General features: G+C 34.9%; 1 protein-coding gene across 2 annotated transcripts in view; it reads left to right on the forward strand.

The window, feature by feature from the left end:
- Positions 1-14,847, forward strand: part of LOC135215323 (ribosomal protein S6 kinase beta-1-like) — a 97,081-nt gene extending 82,234 nt beyond the window's left edge. For both annotated transcript variants that reach the window (XM_064249887.1, XM_064249893.1), the window contains exon 11: positions 6,775-14,847. In XM_064249887.1, coding sequence (XP_064105957.1) covers positions 6,775-7,080 — 306 coding nt within the window. In that variant the 3' untranslated portion in view covers positions 7,081-14,847. The remainder of the gene's footprint in view (positions 1-6,774) is intronic.
- Positions 14,848-15,744: the final 897 nt, after the last annotated feature.

Genomic DNA, 15,744 nt, shown 5'->3' on the forward strand with positions numbered 1-15,744 from the left:
GTCTACTGTAACAAAAGTTTCTAAGTAAGGTCTCTGATATTTCAGTCATGTATAATGTTTTGTACATAATGTTTGTGAAGTGAAAAGAAAGAGACATAACTATTTATTAAACAATCTACAAAACTGCAACATACAAAGGAAATGAAAGTGGTGTGAGCCACTACCTGGATCTCAGTCTAGGTCTACATGTATTCATGAATTATTTTACAGCTTTCATTTTAATTATACACTTCATTTTTGTAGATTGTTTAATAAATAGTTATGTCTATTTCTTTTCACTTCACAAACATTATGTACAAAACATTATACATGACTGAAATATCACCTGCAGCCATTTACTTTAGTTTACGGTTGAATTTTTTTTTTTTTTTTATGTAACCATTGCAACATTGTGTCGAGGATTTACTTTTGTAGTGCGGTCTCTTGCTTTATAATCTTATATAAGTAACTTAGCAGGTAATTATGTACTGTACCTATAAGTTCCACTTATATGGCAGCTTAAATTCAAAATTTCAGTGGTAGCACTTCAACTGTGTGTGCACATGACTAGGTCGGCCCCCTAGCTGAAGTGTATTAGAAACGACTTCAGCATGTGATGTCAATCTGTTCCTGCTGTTCTCGGAGTAAACACTTGAGTAATGGCAGTACTCTTATTCATGATTTTCTGGTTATATAACTGGATTTTTGTGGTACCACTGGATTACATTTTATTAACTTTCAGGATCCTTTCAAGAGGAATTTTTTCTTATGTTATTGTTACATTGATTCATCAACAGAATTTTGTCCTAGATGTATTCTGTTTGGCCAATCCTTTGTTTACACTAGGCTTGGGAGCTGCTGGTAATAGTTCTGCCCTAAAGGTAATTCTCTGATGTTGCATTCTCTGATGTTGCACCATTCATTTATACTGAAATCTTTTACATTGTTTTGATTACCATGCCTAGATTATTTGCAATACTTCGGAGTTTAGTTTTGCCTTAATATTGATTTTTGAGTTTTTCGGGGATAAACACTCGTATGCTACTATTAGTAACTGCCTTAGAAGTAATATTTGAATGTTTCATTAATCTTTTAGTCTAAAACCTAGGCAAAGCTTTTGTCTTCTTTGCTTAGGCTGCTTGCAAGCTGCTGACATAGTTTTGCCCTAGATACTCTGGTGGGTATTGTCTCTCCTCTGTCGAGGATTGACTACCGATTCGAATCTCTGCTCGGCAATCACAGTCTCTGGTTGGCTGGAATTCTGGCATACGTGTATGATCATCTCTCCTGCATCACATTTTGCCATTGCAAGAATTTTCAGACAGATATATCTCACTAGACTCGTTATCATCTTTCTGTTTACCTCTCAGTAACAGAAGTCTGTAGCCTAGTCTTCCGCGTGATCGCACCTACTGCTGTGATGACACAGAATGATTTCTTCAGACAATCCGAGTTTGTCTTCTGATATACATTTCGTAATTTGTAAATTGTGCAATTATTCTTTGTTCACCCCGAATTATAAATGAATAACGGAAGACTTTGCCCATTCCCCGCTCTGCCAGCTCTGCTTCCAAGGTAAATAGAAATGTCCTCCCTGATCCAGCCCACCAGAAGCGGTACTTCAGGCAGTACAATCCCTGCGTTTTCATTACAGAAAGACGCTCAGCTTTCATTGCAACTCCGACTTTCTCACCGAACAGCAATGAAATAGCGGTTTAGCTTTTTTAGTCCTCTGTAAAACAGCAGGGATTAAAGCCGTCTTCACTGGTTGGTGTCATTGACGGGACTTTTTCTATGTTCAGAATCTTGAGAGTTTACTTCTCTCGATTCAATTGTGAAGACGTATTGTTTCTCCTTAGTTGAGATTCAACTACCATGAGAACTTCTGTCTTGCCATGAGGGACCTTGGTCTCTATAAGGCAATTGACTATAGTCTGAAGTGCTCATGCCTTGAGAGAATCATCATCTAGTCTCCTATCATTGGTGGTGAACAAGATAGATGACTTGTATGGTTGTTCTCGGCATAACCCTTCAAAGGTGGGTGTCATGTTGTGACTACGTCTCGGATGCATGACGGCTCACTGTCACTGAGCGCATCAGTCGGCAGCTGTTGACGAGACCGAGACCGTCATGAGCTACGCTGTGGACTTTGTATTGGTTGATCCAGATCAGTCATTACTTTGTCCTATTGGCGTGTTGCTGTACCCATAAGGATCGACACCCATCATGGAGTGTTGTTGTCTTTATCCTCTGTGGACTTCTCTGCAGTTGGATAGTCCAGTGAATGGGTACATTTCATCACTCCGAAGAATTTGTCGGACAGGAAGGTAGATGAGGTCTAATTATGACCATATTTATATCTTTCTTCCTTCAGGCCTGCCCACAGGTCCTTTGAACCTACTTTCCTTGGACTGGAGGTGGATGCTTGAAGGTTTGCTTACCCGGCTCCTTCAAGAGGACAAGTTGCATCTCGCCTATGGTGTGCAGTTCTAGAGGTAAGAAGGATGCGAGAGTGACTGGCCTCCCCACCTCATCCTTCCACTCCTCTTCCCTCAGGTTAAGGATAGGACTCTAACTTACACTGGCTGGTCGGGCGATTGATGCAGTAAGCTTACACACAAAGCTTTCTTTCTTTGTTTCTTATCAGAATCATAGAAGCAATCCCGCTCCTTCCTCTAACAAGGGGAGGAAGGAGACTGGCAATAATGCAAACCCTTCCCAGAACTTTGCATTAATGCCTCCGAATTTAAATATTCTTCACAGCCCATTTTCAGATGAGTTACAATTCCTCACTCATTTTGGAAAGGTCCAGAAGTCTGACTCTTGATCATGCAGCTCCTATACTCCGATCAAGTTGTCAGAGGCAGGGCACTCCTCCTCGCTCTTACGACCAGCAGGAGTAGCCCAGGTGTGTAGAACTCCAGTCAGTTTTAGAGGCTCACTCATATTCCTCCCACCAATCAGTGAGTCTTCCTTATGTAAAGGACTGAGGGTTGTATATCGTGTAGAAAAAAAATCACAATTTTTGGAAGTAAATTGTATTTTTCCTAACTACATATACAAACCTTAGGTCCTTTACATATATGCCCACCTTGTGCCACCCCTCAATCTGAACCTGGGCCAAAAGGCAGAGTGGAGTGTTTACATCCAGGCAGGCTGGCCTACCCGCCAGCCACACGGTAGTTACTGCCTAACTGCCTTGTTCAAGAATTTAACGGCCATAATTCTAGCTACGCCAAAACTGATTCCTTATGTAAAGGACCTCAGGTTTGTATAGTTAGGAAAAATACAATTTACTTTCAAAAATTGTGATTTTACAGTGCTTGTTCAATATATTCAAAACTGGGTTTTACCCTCCGTAGGGTTTATAGCACCATTGTCTGGTTATCGGTGGCTTAGGCTAAGTGCCGAGACTGCCTCATAAAATACAAACAACGAATATGCACCTTTCCTTGGCTCTTTTTAAAATGTTATCCTTTACTTTGCTGTATCCAATGATAATGTATGTAGTCTAATATTACTATTGTATGGTAAAATATACAAGCAAACTAATCATGTTTTGGTTTGGAAAACTATTTTGCCATATTTAACTCGATTCAGAGTGATTTTCTTGCTTCTGTCTAGCGTAAATTAATCTCTAGAAAGTCTATTCATATGTGACGAGGTTATTTTTCATTATATGAAGTATTTTTAAGTTGAAAATTGACTTAAATACATGAACTAGACTTAGTTATCTTTTTCGTTAATAGATGGCGCTGTTGTCTGGTTATTGGTAATTTGCCTAAGCGCCGAGACAATCATAAAATACAAACATAACGAATATGCATTTTTTCCTTGGCTCTTAAAAAGTGATGCTTACTTCCCTGTATTCAATAATACTGTATGTAATCTCATATTACTATGTACACATAGTATTATAAAAATACAAAGTGATCTAAGTTTTGGTTTGGAAAAATCAGCCGAGTGCAGAGGCAGGGTCATTTCACCGTATTTAACTCAATTCAGAGTGATTTTTTTGCTTCTGTTTAGCCTAAGTAGATCTCTAGAAACTATTTATATGGGATACGGTTATTTTTCTTTATATGAAGTGCTTTTAAGTTGAAATAATACTTGTTTTAAACTCGATAGTTATTTTTTTCTTTAATGGATGGTGTCAGGAGCATGTTTTTTGTGTAAAAAAAACTTATTCCGTTGGTTATTTTCATCCTGTTTCATAATAATATGAGATTTACGTATTTATCTTTTATGGGCGTGAAAACAACAGTTAAATGTGTTCTTTCATGGCCAGTAATTTTTATTAAAATACTTTTTCTCCACTATTATTTGCAGTAGAGTTGTATCCATGTTGCTAATGCACGATAATTTATAGCCATTAGCAGTGTGAACTTTTTGTTTTCTCAGCTTCATTATTGTCTTCCAATATTTTCTCCATAAAAAATAAAGGTATAATGTAAAAATATTAAAGTCCTGTTCTACTTAATGGCATTTGTAATATAACTACCGTAATTTTTTACTGTCTTACAATGGCTGAAACGCAAGCAAAACCTTGTTGTTATCAGTTTCAATTTGGTTGTTGTAGCAGAACAACAGTTTTCATTCAGTTGTTTGTGACTGTAGCATTCAAGCAACGATTATAACGTTACTAACAATACTTTTATGATTCAATTTTGCTTTTTTAACTTATTTAACTAGAAGATATGATAAATAACGAGGTGGAGGAAACTTTTCCAGTATGAAAGAGGTGACTCTCTCTCTCTCATACTAGGCCAAGATTTACCAATAAGTTAATTGAATCTGACATTAAAAATTTGTGGAACTACCATTCAGACCATAAAATGATTAGGCAAATGAAATTCCACATTTTCATTATCCCTTATAGATGGATTGATCCTCGGGAGTAGTAATAACAGGTTTAGGGCAGTAGACGGATTGATCCTGTAGAGAAACAATATTAAGAGCCATCAGTTTGGAAAGAATCGGGCGAGAAAGGGGTGCTAATACTTCTATAGCCCACAAATTCACAAATGGCAACTTTTACACTGGCTAAAACCACGAATTGGGGGTCTCTGGACTTCAGTTTTGCTTGTAACTTCAAGGGGGAATGTAATACCTCTCTGTCTCACATGATGTCTCTTTGTAAATTTGCGCATAAATATACCAAGGGGTTGCTGTTGGTTTCTGTTCTTGTCTTTTACAGTAGTATGTCAGTTGAAAGTGTAATTTTACAAAAAGTGCAAAGAAATATTAGAAAAAATGTAAAAGTAAAAAAAAAGTTGCTGGATTTTTGTTCTCCGTAAATGTACATAAATATTTGTCAACAAATATGCTAAGAAATTGTTACTGATTTTATTTCTTATTTGTTTTTATATTGTGTGAGTAATAATTATAATTTTACTAAATATAATAAAATTATTTGTTAGAGAAAACATATAAGTTGGTAAAATTTACAGTTGTCTTATACAGTAATACCTCGACATAAGAGTGCTCTAACATACGAACAGCCCGTGACACGAGCACGCTTACAAATGCTAACGCTAGATGGCTGAGCACGTGAGAGCACTCTAAGTCCACTTCATTCAGTCAGTTCATGTGGTCGTTGAATTCCGTACATGTCTCCCAAGCATTTCCTTTGTTGTGTTTGTGTTATTTATGTGATTTTCACACTATTTGTGAACATTCTTTGTAATAAGTGATGGGTCCTAAGGAAGCAAGTGGTAAGGCTGACAGTGAGAAGAAAAAAGCGCATGATGATGATGGAGATGAAGCATGAAATTATCGAGAAAAGTGAGCATGGTGTCCGCTTGAGTGAGTTGGCATGTGATTACTAGCAAAGTACATTGACGATATGTACAATCCTCAAACAGAAGGATGCTATCAAGAGCACAAAGGCATAACTATCATGTCTAAATTATGAACAAATACAAAAAATGAACAGTATTAAATAAGGTACCGTCCAACTCTCTCTCCCTCCCTTCCTCCCTCCTTCCTCCTTCCTCCTCCGCACGCAGTGCCGTTAGCTGCTATCATCTGTCTTGATGGTAAGAACTCATAATAAAACCACATTTTATTTCATATCATGGTAGTCATTTATTATATCATTTTGTGTGTGTGTGTAACAGCATTCAATTTTTGTCAGTTATTTCATATGGAAAAAATTGAATTGAGATACGAGCAAATTGATTACGAGCTTGGTCCAGGAACGAATTATACTTGCATTTCAAGGTATTACTGTAAAAGAGGCCCCATAAGGGGTTGTAAATAGCGATTTTCAACTTTTCGTGGATGGTAGGGAAAATTTTTAGAATTTTTTTCTTTTCACCATATACATTTGCATATCTTTCTCTTTCCATTGATGTGTTTTATTTGTAAATACGCCGACCTCAAAGTTTACCCGGCCTGAGGAGCTACATATCGATATATATACCTGTCTAGTAAGGGTTAAAGTTATTACATATTAGGGCGAAATATCTGGCCGTGACACTGTCTAAGGCATCGTTAACAAGTCTAGGGCACCATAAGGTAGGTTGTGACACCTGTAGACTTTTGAATTTCGGTTAATGATGATTTTTGCTTAGCATCAGGCCTGAGGAACGGAACCCCTGTCATTAACCTAGGGCTGCCTATATTGTTATTTACATAACTCAACATTACTGTTAGGGATTACTGTTGAACAAATATATTCTTATGGGAATATACATACATTCTAAACATTATTTTTAATTAGATCAGCAGGTAGTGTGAAAATCTCAAATATAGACCAGTCAAGAGGATCAATCAAACCTTTTTTTTTCACAGGGCTTTACGTATGTTGCTCCATCAGTTTTAGAAGAGATGGCGCGCCCCAGTGTTGTGAAGGCTCGCTCACCTAGGAAGCCTTATACACCAAACTCTGCTGGACCTTTTTCACCTCGTGTTGGGGCCCTACAAAACCCCTTCACTTTCGCAAATGGAGCAGACAGTGCATCATCAGGACACTATGAACAGATGGATACTAGCAATTGCATACAACCTGTGTCCCAAAATCAGCACATACAACACAGCCAGAACCACATGTCGCAGCGACACCAACCCCAACAGACTTCATTTAATTGGAAGCATTAACCTCTATGCCCCTTAGGAGATCATCAAAATATTGAGCTGTAGCTTTCCTTCTTTGATGCTTATGTTCCCTTCAGCATATTTAGCATATGGCTGCAGTTTTCTTTAGTTGCAGCTGCATCCAGTGCCTACTTCCGACTAGCACTGGTCTAGTATGAAATAATAGTACAGTATCATTGCTAAGAAGTTAGCCTTCATCATTATGTTGTAACAGTATTTAAGCCAATATTTAAGCAGAGTTATAATATAATTGTCGCAACTAATTGGTAGTTGTATTTTATGATAATCATCTTGGCATGCAGTGAAAATGAAATTAGTTGTGCCTTTTTTTTTATCATTGTGAGTTTTGCTTTTTTTATTGTGCTTTCTTAAGGGTGCTGGTTATCAACTTTGAGACTCTCTTCTTTGCCAGCAAGCTTGTTAAGTCAAGAAAGCCCATTGTTAGACGTTTTAATGATACCCTTCTCCATGGTTTTTGACAGGGTGTGAGATGACCAGTTTGTGAGTCTGTGCAAGCATTAGGTGGCCTTCCAGCCTGCTTAGACTAAGGAAGAGCAATTGCAATGTATAGAAGTTTTTTTTTTTTGTTGGATGTGATATTGCATGGTATTTTTCATGCATGGGCAAGGTAATTTTTTCATTTATGTGATGTATTACAGAAATGAGGAATCTTTTGGACTGCTGCACTGTCAGCCCTCCTCCTTAAGTTTTGCTTATGTTTTCGGTGTGTTGATGTATCGTCAGTCACCTTAGTCTTATTATTATGGTGAATGATTGTTGACCTGGAAGTTGGATATCTGCACTCTGTTGTGTCCTAGAATTAAGAAATGTTTAAGTGCTTTCAGACTGATTAGAATAGGCATTGTAATTTCAGTTTTAGTATAGAATAGTGCAATGTATAACAAATATCATGATTGATTTAATCTTGCACCTTAATGACATTTATATCAGAACAGGTAAGTGTTTTGACTTCAGAACTTTTTTTTTTCTTCTTTTTTTTCATGCTATTAAGTCTGATGAGGCTGATGAAAAAGTTCCTTTCCATGGTAAGTTATAATTTCAGTATCTTGTGTAAAAGTTAGGTGAACTCACACTTTGTGTGGTACTGCTATGCAGCTGTAAGCAGAGGTACTACCTGGTTGTCATAGCTAATTGGAAGAGCTGTTTACTGTATTATAGTGGTGTTTTTGGATAGTTATCTGATGACATAAATACTGATCAAATTTGACTATGATTCAAGATATTGTTAATTGTTTCTTTTCTAAAAGTTACAGTTTTTGTGTCTTGATAGAGGATTTCCACTCATGTAGAATTATTAACGATAAACTAAAATAGCAGACTTAGATAGCCTTGAGTGCATTGTATTTCATTACTGGATTATATTAATGAATCTAACAAGACCTTGTCACTGCAGAAGGTGAGGATAGGGTTTTAAGCTGTTTTGCTTTGCAGGGAAGAGGTTGCATTCTTGAAAATACTGTAGATTATAAATAGTATAGTAATTTGTAGAGGTCAGTCTTTATGTTTGGGCAGGTGCTAATTCAGTATTTATTTAATCAGTGTCCAGATGAAACTAGCAGATATTGTATTGTTATTTAGGTTACAGGTTTTAATAAAAGTAGTAGCAAGGATCGTTTATTGAAGGTTGATACATTAATAGAATTTTAATTAGAATTATATCCTTTTCATTTCTTCCTTTAAATTATGATTGATAAAGAGCATAATTGTGCTTTGTAAGCTGACCCAGTTTAGTGTTTATCTAGATCACCCTTGTCTCTGAGAAAGTTTCATGAATTTAGTTATTTGATGGTTGTACCAAATTTACATAACAGACAAGTTTCATTTGATAGTAAAATCATGTCATCAGCCCAATGTCATGATCATATTATCATAAGTGGATTAATAATGAATGCTTAAATGAAGTAATGTGTTAGCCTTGTGCCATCAGCTCTCCTTAGAAATGAGGCCCCCCTTTTTTTGTACATCTCATGCATCATGTATTATCATTATTTTTCTGTGATGAACTGGACATGACAGAAAGTAATAGACGTAGATGGTTTCTCTAAAAAATATTTTTATAGAAAGGTTTATGGGTACAGCCATAAATCTTAGGGTAATTCAAGGCACAAATTTATAATAATAATTGCCTCCTAGTGTTAGATTTTTGGACATTTAATTTTTCAAATATTTTTAGGAGTTCAGTACGCCACAAGTTGTTAACTTTCTACCTTAACTGCGTCGCAAAGTGTGTGTGAGAAGTGTTCTGCTTGAGAAGTATGGGTTTGAATTTGTATTTCACTTTTCATAGCCAATAAGAACTGTATGTAAAATAAGAAATGATGTAAGGTATTCTAATTAGTTGTGGGGTCTTATTCTTATTCATTTTTGCGAAAATCATTAGACAAGCACCGAGTTGAGTTAATTCATTACTGAGTAGCAAGAGTGTCTGTACAGTAGAGTAGATATTTGAGGCAGGTGTAGATATGTTACTTCATTGGCTGTAAGACAGCTATAAGTAGATTGTAATGAATGCCTGAAATTTTGTATTTTGGAATTTTGACATAGATTTACGTTTGTATATAAAAAGGAAAATTTTGTCTTCACTAGAAACAGTGTTTGGTATCTGCTAGGGTTAACCTCTAGCTTACCCATTAATGCCTTGTATGATCAAGATCGGATGGATAAAGTGTATTGCAAGTTAAAATTGACATTTATCTTGGGAAAAGATTAAATGTAATAAAAAATTAAGTTTAGTATAACTGACATGAAATATCTTGAGGGTTAGCTCCTCAGAACTATGTATGTAGCTCTGGTGTAATGCTAATAGATTATTCTTATTTTGTCTTATAAAAAGCTATAGCATCATTTATTGCTTACAATATAGCATATAAAAAGCTATAGCATCATTTAATGCATACAGTATACTAGCTACATTTGGATCAGAAGTTGCAGCTGCTACTTTTCCAAGATATTTTATCTTTGGTTGAATGAGAGTCATTTCTCAGGAGTGCTGGTAAACAAGCATTCGTACATTTTGCAATTCATTTATGTAATCAAGAGGAGTAGGATGGTCATTTAGATGTTTATCCCTTTGCAGTCTTAATAGCTTATCTTGATACTGAGGTAGTCATCGATATTTTCATATATGCTATTTGAAATAGTTTGATCAAGCCATTTTACTAGATGTTTAAGCATTAACCCCAAGAAAAAAAAATAGTGTGGTTACTGGAAGTGCTGTGTCCCATTTAAGGTGTAGCTTTTGTTCACATGGAACACCATACAGGGTACTTCTTGAGAATATACTGCAGGTAGTACCTATTTTTAGAATGGTAGGGTTTTGAAATGATTAACTATTTTGTCTTATAGTTAACATTTCTTGTCAAGTGAAAGTACTCTGAGGCTATTACAGTATATGAAGAAGTGTGTTTTTCTAAGCAGACAATTCTCAGATGGTAAATAGTAGTTCTTTAACTTTCACCAGAAAACCCCTTTCCAAAATGTGACTTTATTTCATGAGTCAGTTTTGATTTCATATTGTTATTTTTTCCTTAATTTTATCATTTCATGGAGTGATGAAGACAGTGTTTAGCTTCATGCCCTTCTTTATCTATGGTTATGCACAGAAAGCATATCATGTATGGTGAGTGGTTAATGATTCAGAGCATGAATAGGTTTGGTATGAATGTGTTTTTACAAATGGTGTTGCCCTTTTTGGGAACTGATAAGGATTGCTACCAATTGGAATGTTATGCTCATAAACTGAAGGTATACTTTGGAATGAAGAGGAAGTGTTTTGCTCTGCACAATTTCATTGTTTTGTTTTTACTAATTAGATTGTTTGTCTACAATACTGGGTAAGTGATTTGATGAACCTTTTTTTTTTCTTTTTGTATTTGATTGAATTCAGAGCAGGAATTACTGTTTTCATTCCAGCTTCAGCTCAGTTGTTTAGTTATTACTACATGTTTAAACAAAATGAGAAGTTATTAAAGGCAGTCCAGCTACTGTACTAATAACAATGGTTTCTCTGCTGTTTATTATTTAATTAATTGGACAGGAACGTATGCATATTTTGGACAATTTCAGAAGGGAATTCCAGTTATAGAAGTAGCACATACGGATGTTATACCTTTTGTGGCGAGTAGAGTAGAAATTTGGGTTGATGTAGTATTCCTGTTTACCTTATGATCATAGGGTTAATCTTGTTGCAACTAGTGGTCATCCAAGTTTGTGCGTTTTGAGATAATGGTCACCTATGTCACATCCTGTTTCTTGTCAAGTGTTGTGAAACGTATTGAAGCAAAATAACCAGACTCCCTTTTTTATGGAAATATGATGCAAAGTGGAGAGGTTGGTGAGAAAAGTATATATGTATATAGTTGTGTGTTAATATTTGTTAGTGATTTTTACAATCATACTGGCTACCTTTCATATAGGCACAAGATTTTTGGTATGTGAATGCAATTCCCAAAGATAGGTCCCCTGAGTATAATGTGCTGAATTTAGTTAAGTGGTAATGATAATGAAAGTGTATTTATTATTATTTTATTTATAATTGCTACTATTATGAATATTGATATAATTATTATTGTATTGTGATCACTTATCTTTTCTTAATATTTGATATATTTATCAGTTTTGGTTTACTTTGATTGCATAGTACTGTATCAGCATTAGATATTAACTATTTATTGTCATGAGCATCCCAATTATTATGCATTGATTTAATCCTAGGCACAGTAGATTATTTAGCTTTATGTGATTGTTAATTTTCATTCTTAGTCAGTGTTCTTAGAAATGTAGGGAGTAATATGGTTTAGAGAGTACTAATGAATAAACCTCCAGCTCCATATCATAGTTTTAGAGTCGAGGACCTTGACAATGAAAGGGAAATGCTGAAGAAACCAAGAATATTTATCTCTTTTTGTATATACATACAATATAAATATTTTTTGCACGTAGTCCATTTTCCCTAGTTCTTCCAGTTGTGGCTTTATCAGCATGTTATACAATAAGTGCATTCCTTTTTCATTTAGGGGGTTGGGAGGGAGGGAAGGCTAAGAAAATTTATCTTTAAATTATGACTGCGGTGGAGTGAACAGGTCACGGAATGTCACAAAGTCCTCTAAAGTTTGAGTAATGGCAACTGTTCTTATAACCAACCTCTCATATTCTGTAAAAGGGATTGAAGCAAAGTAACTGTATATCCTCATTAACTTCCTTGTCCATAACCACTTCAACATCCTGTTTGGCATTTGTGGTTTGTAGCCTCTTGTTTAGCTATGCAAAAAAGAATTGTGACAGGTAAGAGTGTTTTTTTTCAGTGCTTGCTCAAATTGAACCAAATGAGTATGTTCATTGTAAGGTGCTGAAATCTTGCATTAAAGCTAGCCTAATCTATTGCTGTACCAGTTCACCATTTACTGCAAAACTTAGCTCTTTTTGAAGTAGTCATAAATATTTGTTAGAACTACTTTTTCTGGAAGCTGTATCAGCTACCAGTAATGCTTTGAAGCTTGGGAAAAGGAACCTAGTATCAGGGCATTTTTACACTTATGTGAAATTTATTGCAGAAAAGATTTACACTACATAGATAGTTTGGGTGTTTAGCAGTTGCAAATGCTTTATTTTGAATTTGTTTGATATTTATTTCAAATTTTTTCTATTTTAAAGTGGTTATGAATTATGGGTTTAGGGAATACGCAGTCTTTTAAAGGCTTTGTTGGAGTTAATTTTAGTTATATTTTTAATGTCGTCCTATTTGAGATAAATAAGTAAAGAAAATCTCATATTTTCTCCACTCAAGTTTATGTACATCTGTAATTCCTCAAGGAATATAAGAAAATATTGGTTGCTCATTTTTTTCAGGACTTCTAGGGATACTAGTTTATTAGTGTATTCTGAGCAGGGTTCTTGAAAATTCGACGAATGCAGATGCATGAGTAAGAGCTTGAAACAATGAACTCTTAACTTTGACCAGCATTGTACATGTAATTTAAGGATGAGGTCAAAGGTCAGAAGTTGTCATAAATGTATTTGCATCTGTTTATTTGCTTTTCAGCTTTTAAGTTTTCAAGGAAATGGGAAGTATGGACTTTGTTGCTGAATTCATACCTAATTTATTGAGAGGAAAGCTTCTTTTTTTTAAAGGTATTCTTTGAATTTAACATTAATTTTAATAGGGCAATTGTATACCATTAATTCATTTGTTCTTTTTATGAATGGTAGAAATGTTTTAAATGGTCCTGGAGGCCGTTGTAGGCTTTAAGTTACCTGGTCCTGGAGGCCTGTTTTGCTGTATGATATTGTATCAGGTTTCGTGTAATGTTTATGGAAGTCGACTTCTTGTCCTAAAAGATAAGGCAATATTTTATATATAACTTTATGATATAACTTTTGAGAGTTGAACGTGATTTGAGTGAGTGATGTGGTACTCATGGGGTTTGATGTGAAGTGGCTGTTCTTGGCAAGGTTATAATATTTGTTTCTGGGGCATTCCTTCAGGATTGATGCATTTTGTCATCATGCTGTTTGTGTCTTCCTTTTGTTTAGTTACTCTAATATCACTAGTGGACATTTTCCTATGTTATCAAATCAGTTGAGTTAATATAGTACGTACTACATTACATAGATAACTATATTCCCTGGTTTGGCAAAAGTATTAGTAAAAATGTATAAAGTTCATCAACATATGCAGATAGTAAATGAGGGTTTTATGTTTTTTATTTTTTTATTTTTTTATTTTTTTTAATGTTTTCATTTAGGTTTTCTTGAAAAATTTTTTCCAAACATATTTTGTTGTAGTCTGAATTCATTTCAGTAAATCATTCAGTTTGGCATTTTCTTGTATTTCATATAATGGATAGAAATCCTTGTATCAGTTTCCTGCTTACATTCTCATCATCTTTCTAATCTAAGAGCTATCTTGCCTGAGTAATTGGCATCAACAGATTGTTGACAAAAGCAGATTTTAGCAAGGGAAATGCACCTGAGGACATAATGGAAATATTTATCTTCTGTGAATATAAAGGGGGTTAGTGCTCTATTTGATTTTTTCCAGAGTATTTTTCAAACAACTTAACTCCTTAAGGCCAGTTGCCAACAGTCCTTTGTATTTTAGAAGGATATTATGCTCATGTGACGATCATACTCAGTAATGTAGTTTTACCAGCCTGTTAGATATGAACTTACAAGACCTTTATGCTTGCTCTATAGCCATTACCAAACAGTTTGACCTTTAAAGGCCACTCAGCAGAGCAGCCAGGTCAAAAAATACAATACATACATATATATATAATATATATATATATATTCATATATATAGTTCTATACAGTATATACAGCATCTATATATTATATTGCTGTGTAGGCTTCATGGGGCTGATTGATCTTTATGTGGGAAGTGCTGGTGTATTTTTTTTTATTTGTTGAGTTGGGAAATGATGTGTGTGGTGTGAGTTTTTGTGTAAAGGAAGATTGTTTACCATACCGTAGGGGGACAAGGGTCCCGTTTCCCTTGTATCAAACGGTTGTGCCTTTTTTGTATGTGAATAATGTGTGTAAATGTCATGTATACATTATTCCTTATTGTATATTTCTTGGAATGCAAAGCAATACCAATATCTATATGCTAATCTTTTTTGTCAAAATATTTGAAATTAAATGCGGAGAGTAGATGCAGTTTTCTAACATTTTTAGCCCATGTGGCTTTAATTAACCATGTATAAGTAATCTTTTTGTTTTTGGAATTAAAGATTGTTTTTAGAGTTACTGTGTCTTTCAGTTCATCCTTTTCATTAAGTTTCAATGATCAAGGTCTTTTGGGCTATTTTGTTTTTAAGTTTGATGATACAGAAGGTGTGCTTTTATCTTTGCACTGGAACAAGCCCTTTTTTCTGAGAATTTCTAATAGGGTTACAATCCAGTTAGTGCCCAGCACTTTTGAATGGATTAAGTTTGATGTGCTTATGTATACTTAGATACTAAGTGCTACAAATTTAAGAATTTCATATGATGAATTGTATGTAGCAGCTGTTTTGAAGTACTGTGTAATGATGACCTTTGGGTATTGGAGAGAAAATTGGATGAGTTTTTACAGAAAATCATAATGCCTTTTGAAGGTAACCCTATGTATGCAATTACATACAAATGGTAAATGTACATTGGTAATGAGTGTGATTATTATTTTATCTTTAAAATATACTTTTAACTAGATCACAAGGCACATTTGTGGACCCATGAAAAAATTAATTTTTTCGTGGAATTTGAAAATTGGAGTCCAGTAGTTAGAGAAGTTGAACATCTGTGAGAAGAGCAGAAGGTAATGGTAAGTAGAAAACAGAAACTATCCATCTGAAGAGATCCCACAAGGAACTTGAGCATACTGCCTTCATTGTTCCATGAGCCATGCTGTAACCAGTACCCCAGTACTGGGGATGAATTTAGTTTAGGGTTCGTGCTGAATATACAGCTGCATTTTCAATGATTGGCTTGATGTAGAATATGAAAATAAGATCATGTAATATTAGGTTCTCTAGTAAAATGTAATTGTAATGAAGTTCTTCATGTATGTACTGCTGTTAGACAGTTTTAATGTTATGATTGATAAGCAGAGACTTCCAAATTATACATTTTTTTTGTTTTTGTTTTTTAAAAGTAATTTTTTCA

Source organism: Macrobrachium nipponense, chromosome 19 (assembly GCF_015104395.2).
Source record: "Macrobrachium nipponense isolate FS-2020 chromosome 19, ASM1510439v2, whole genome shotgun sequence".
NCBI lineage: Eukaryota > Metazoa > Arthropoda > Malacostraca > Decapoda > Palaemonidae > Macrobrachium > Macrobrachium nipponense.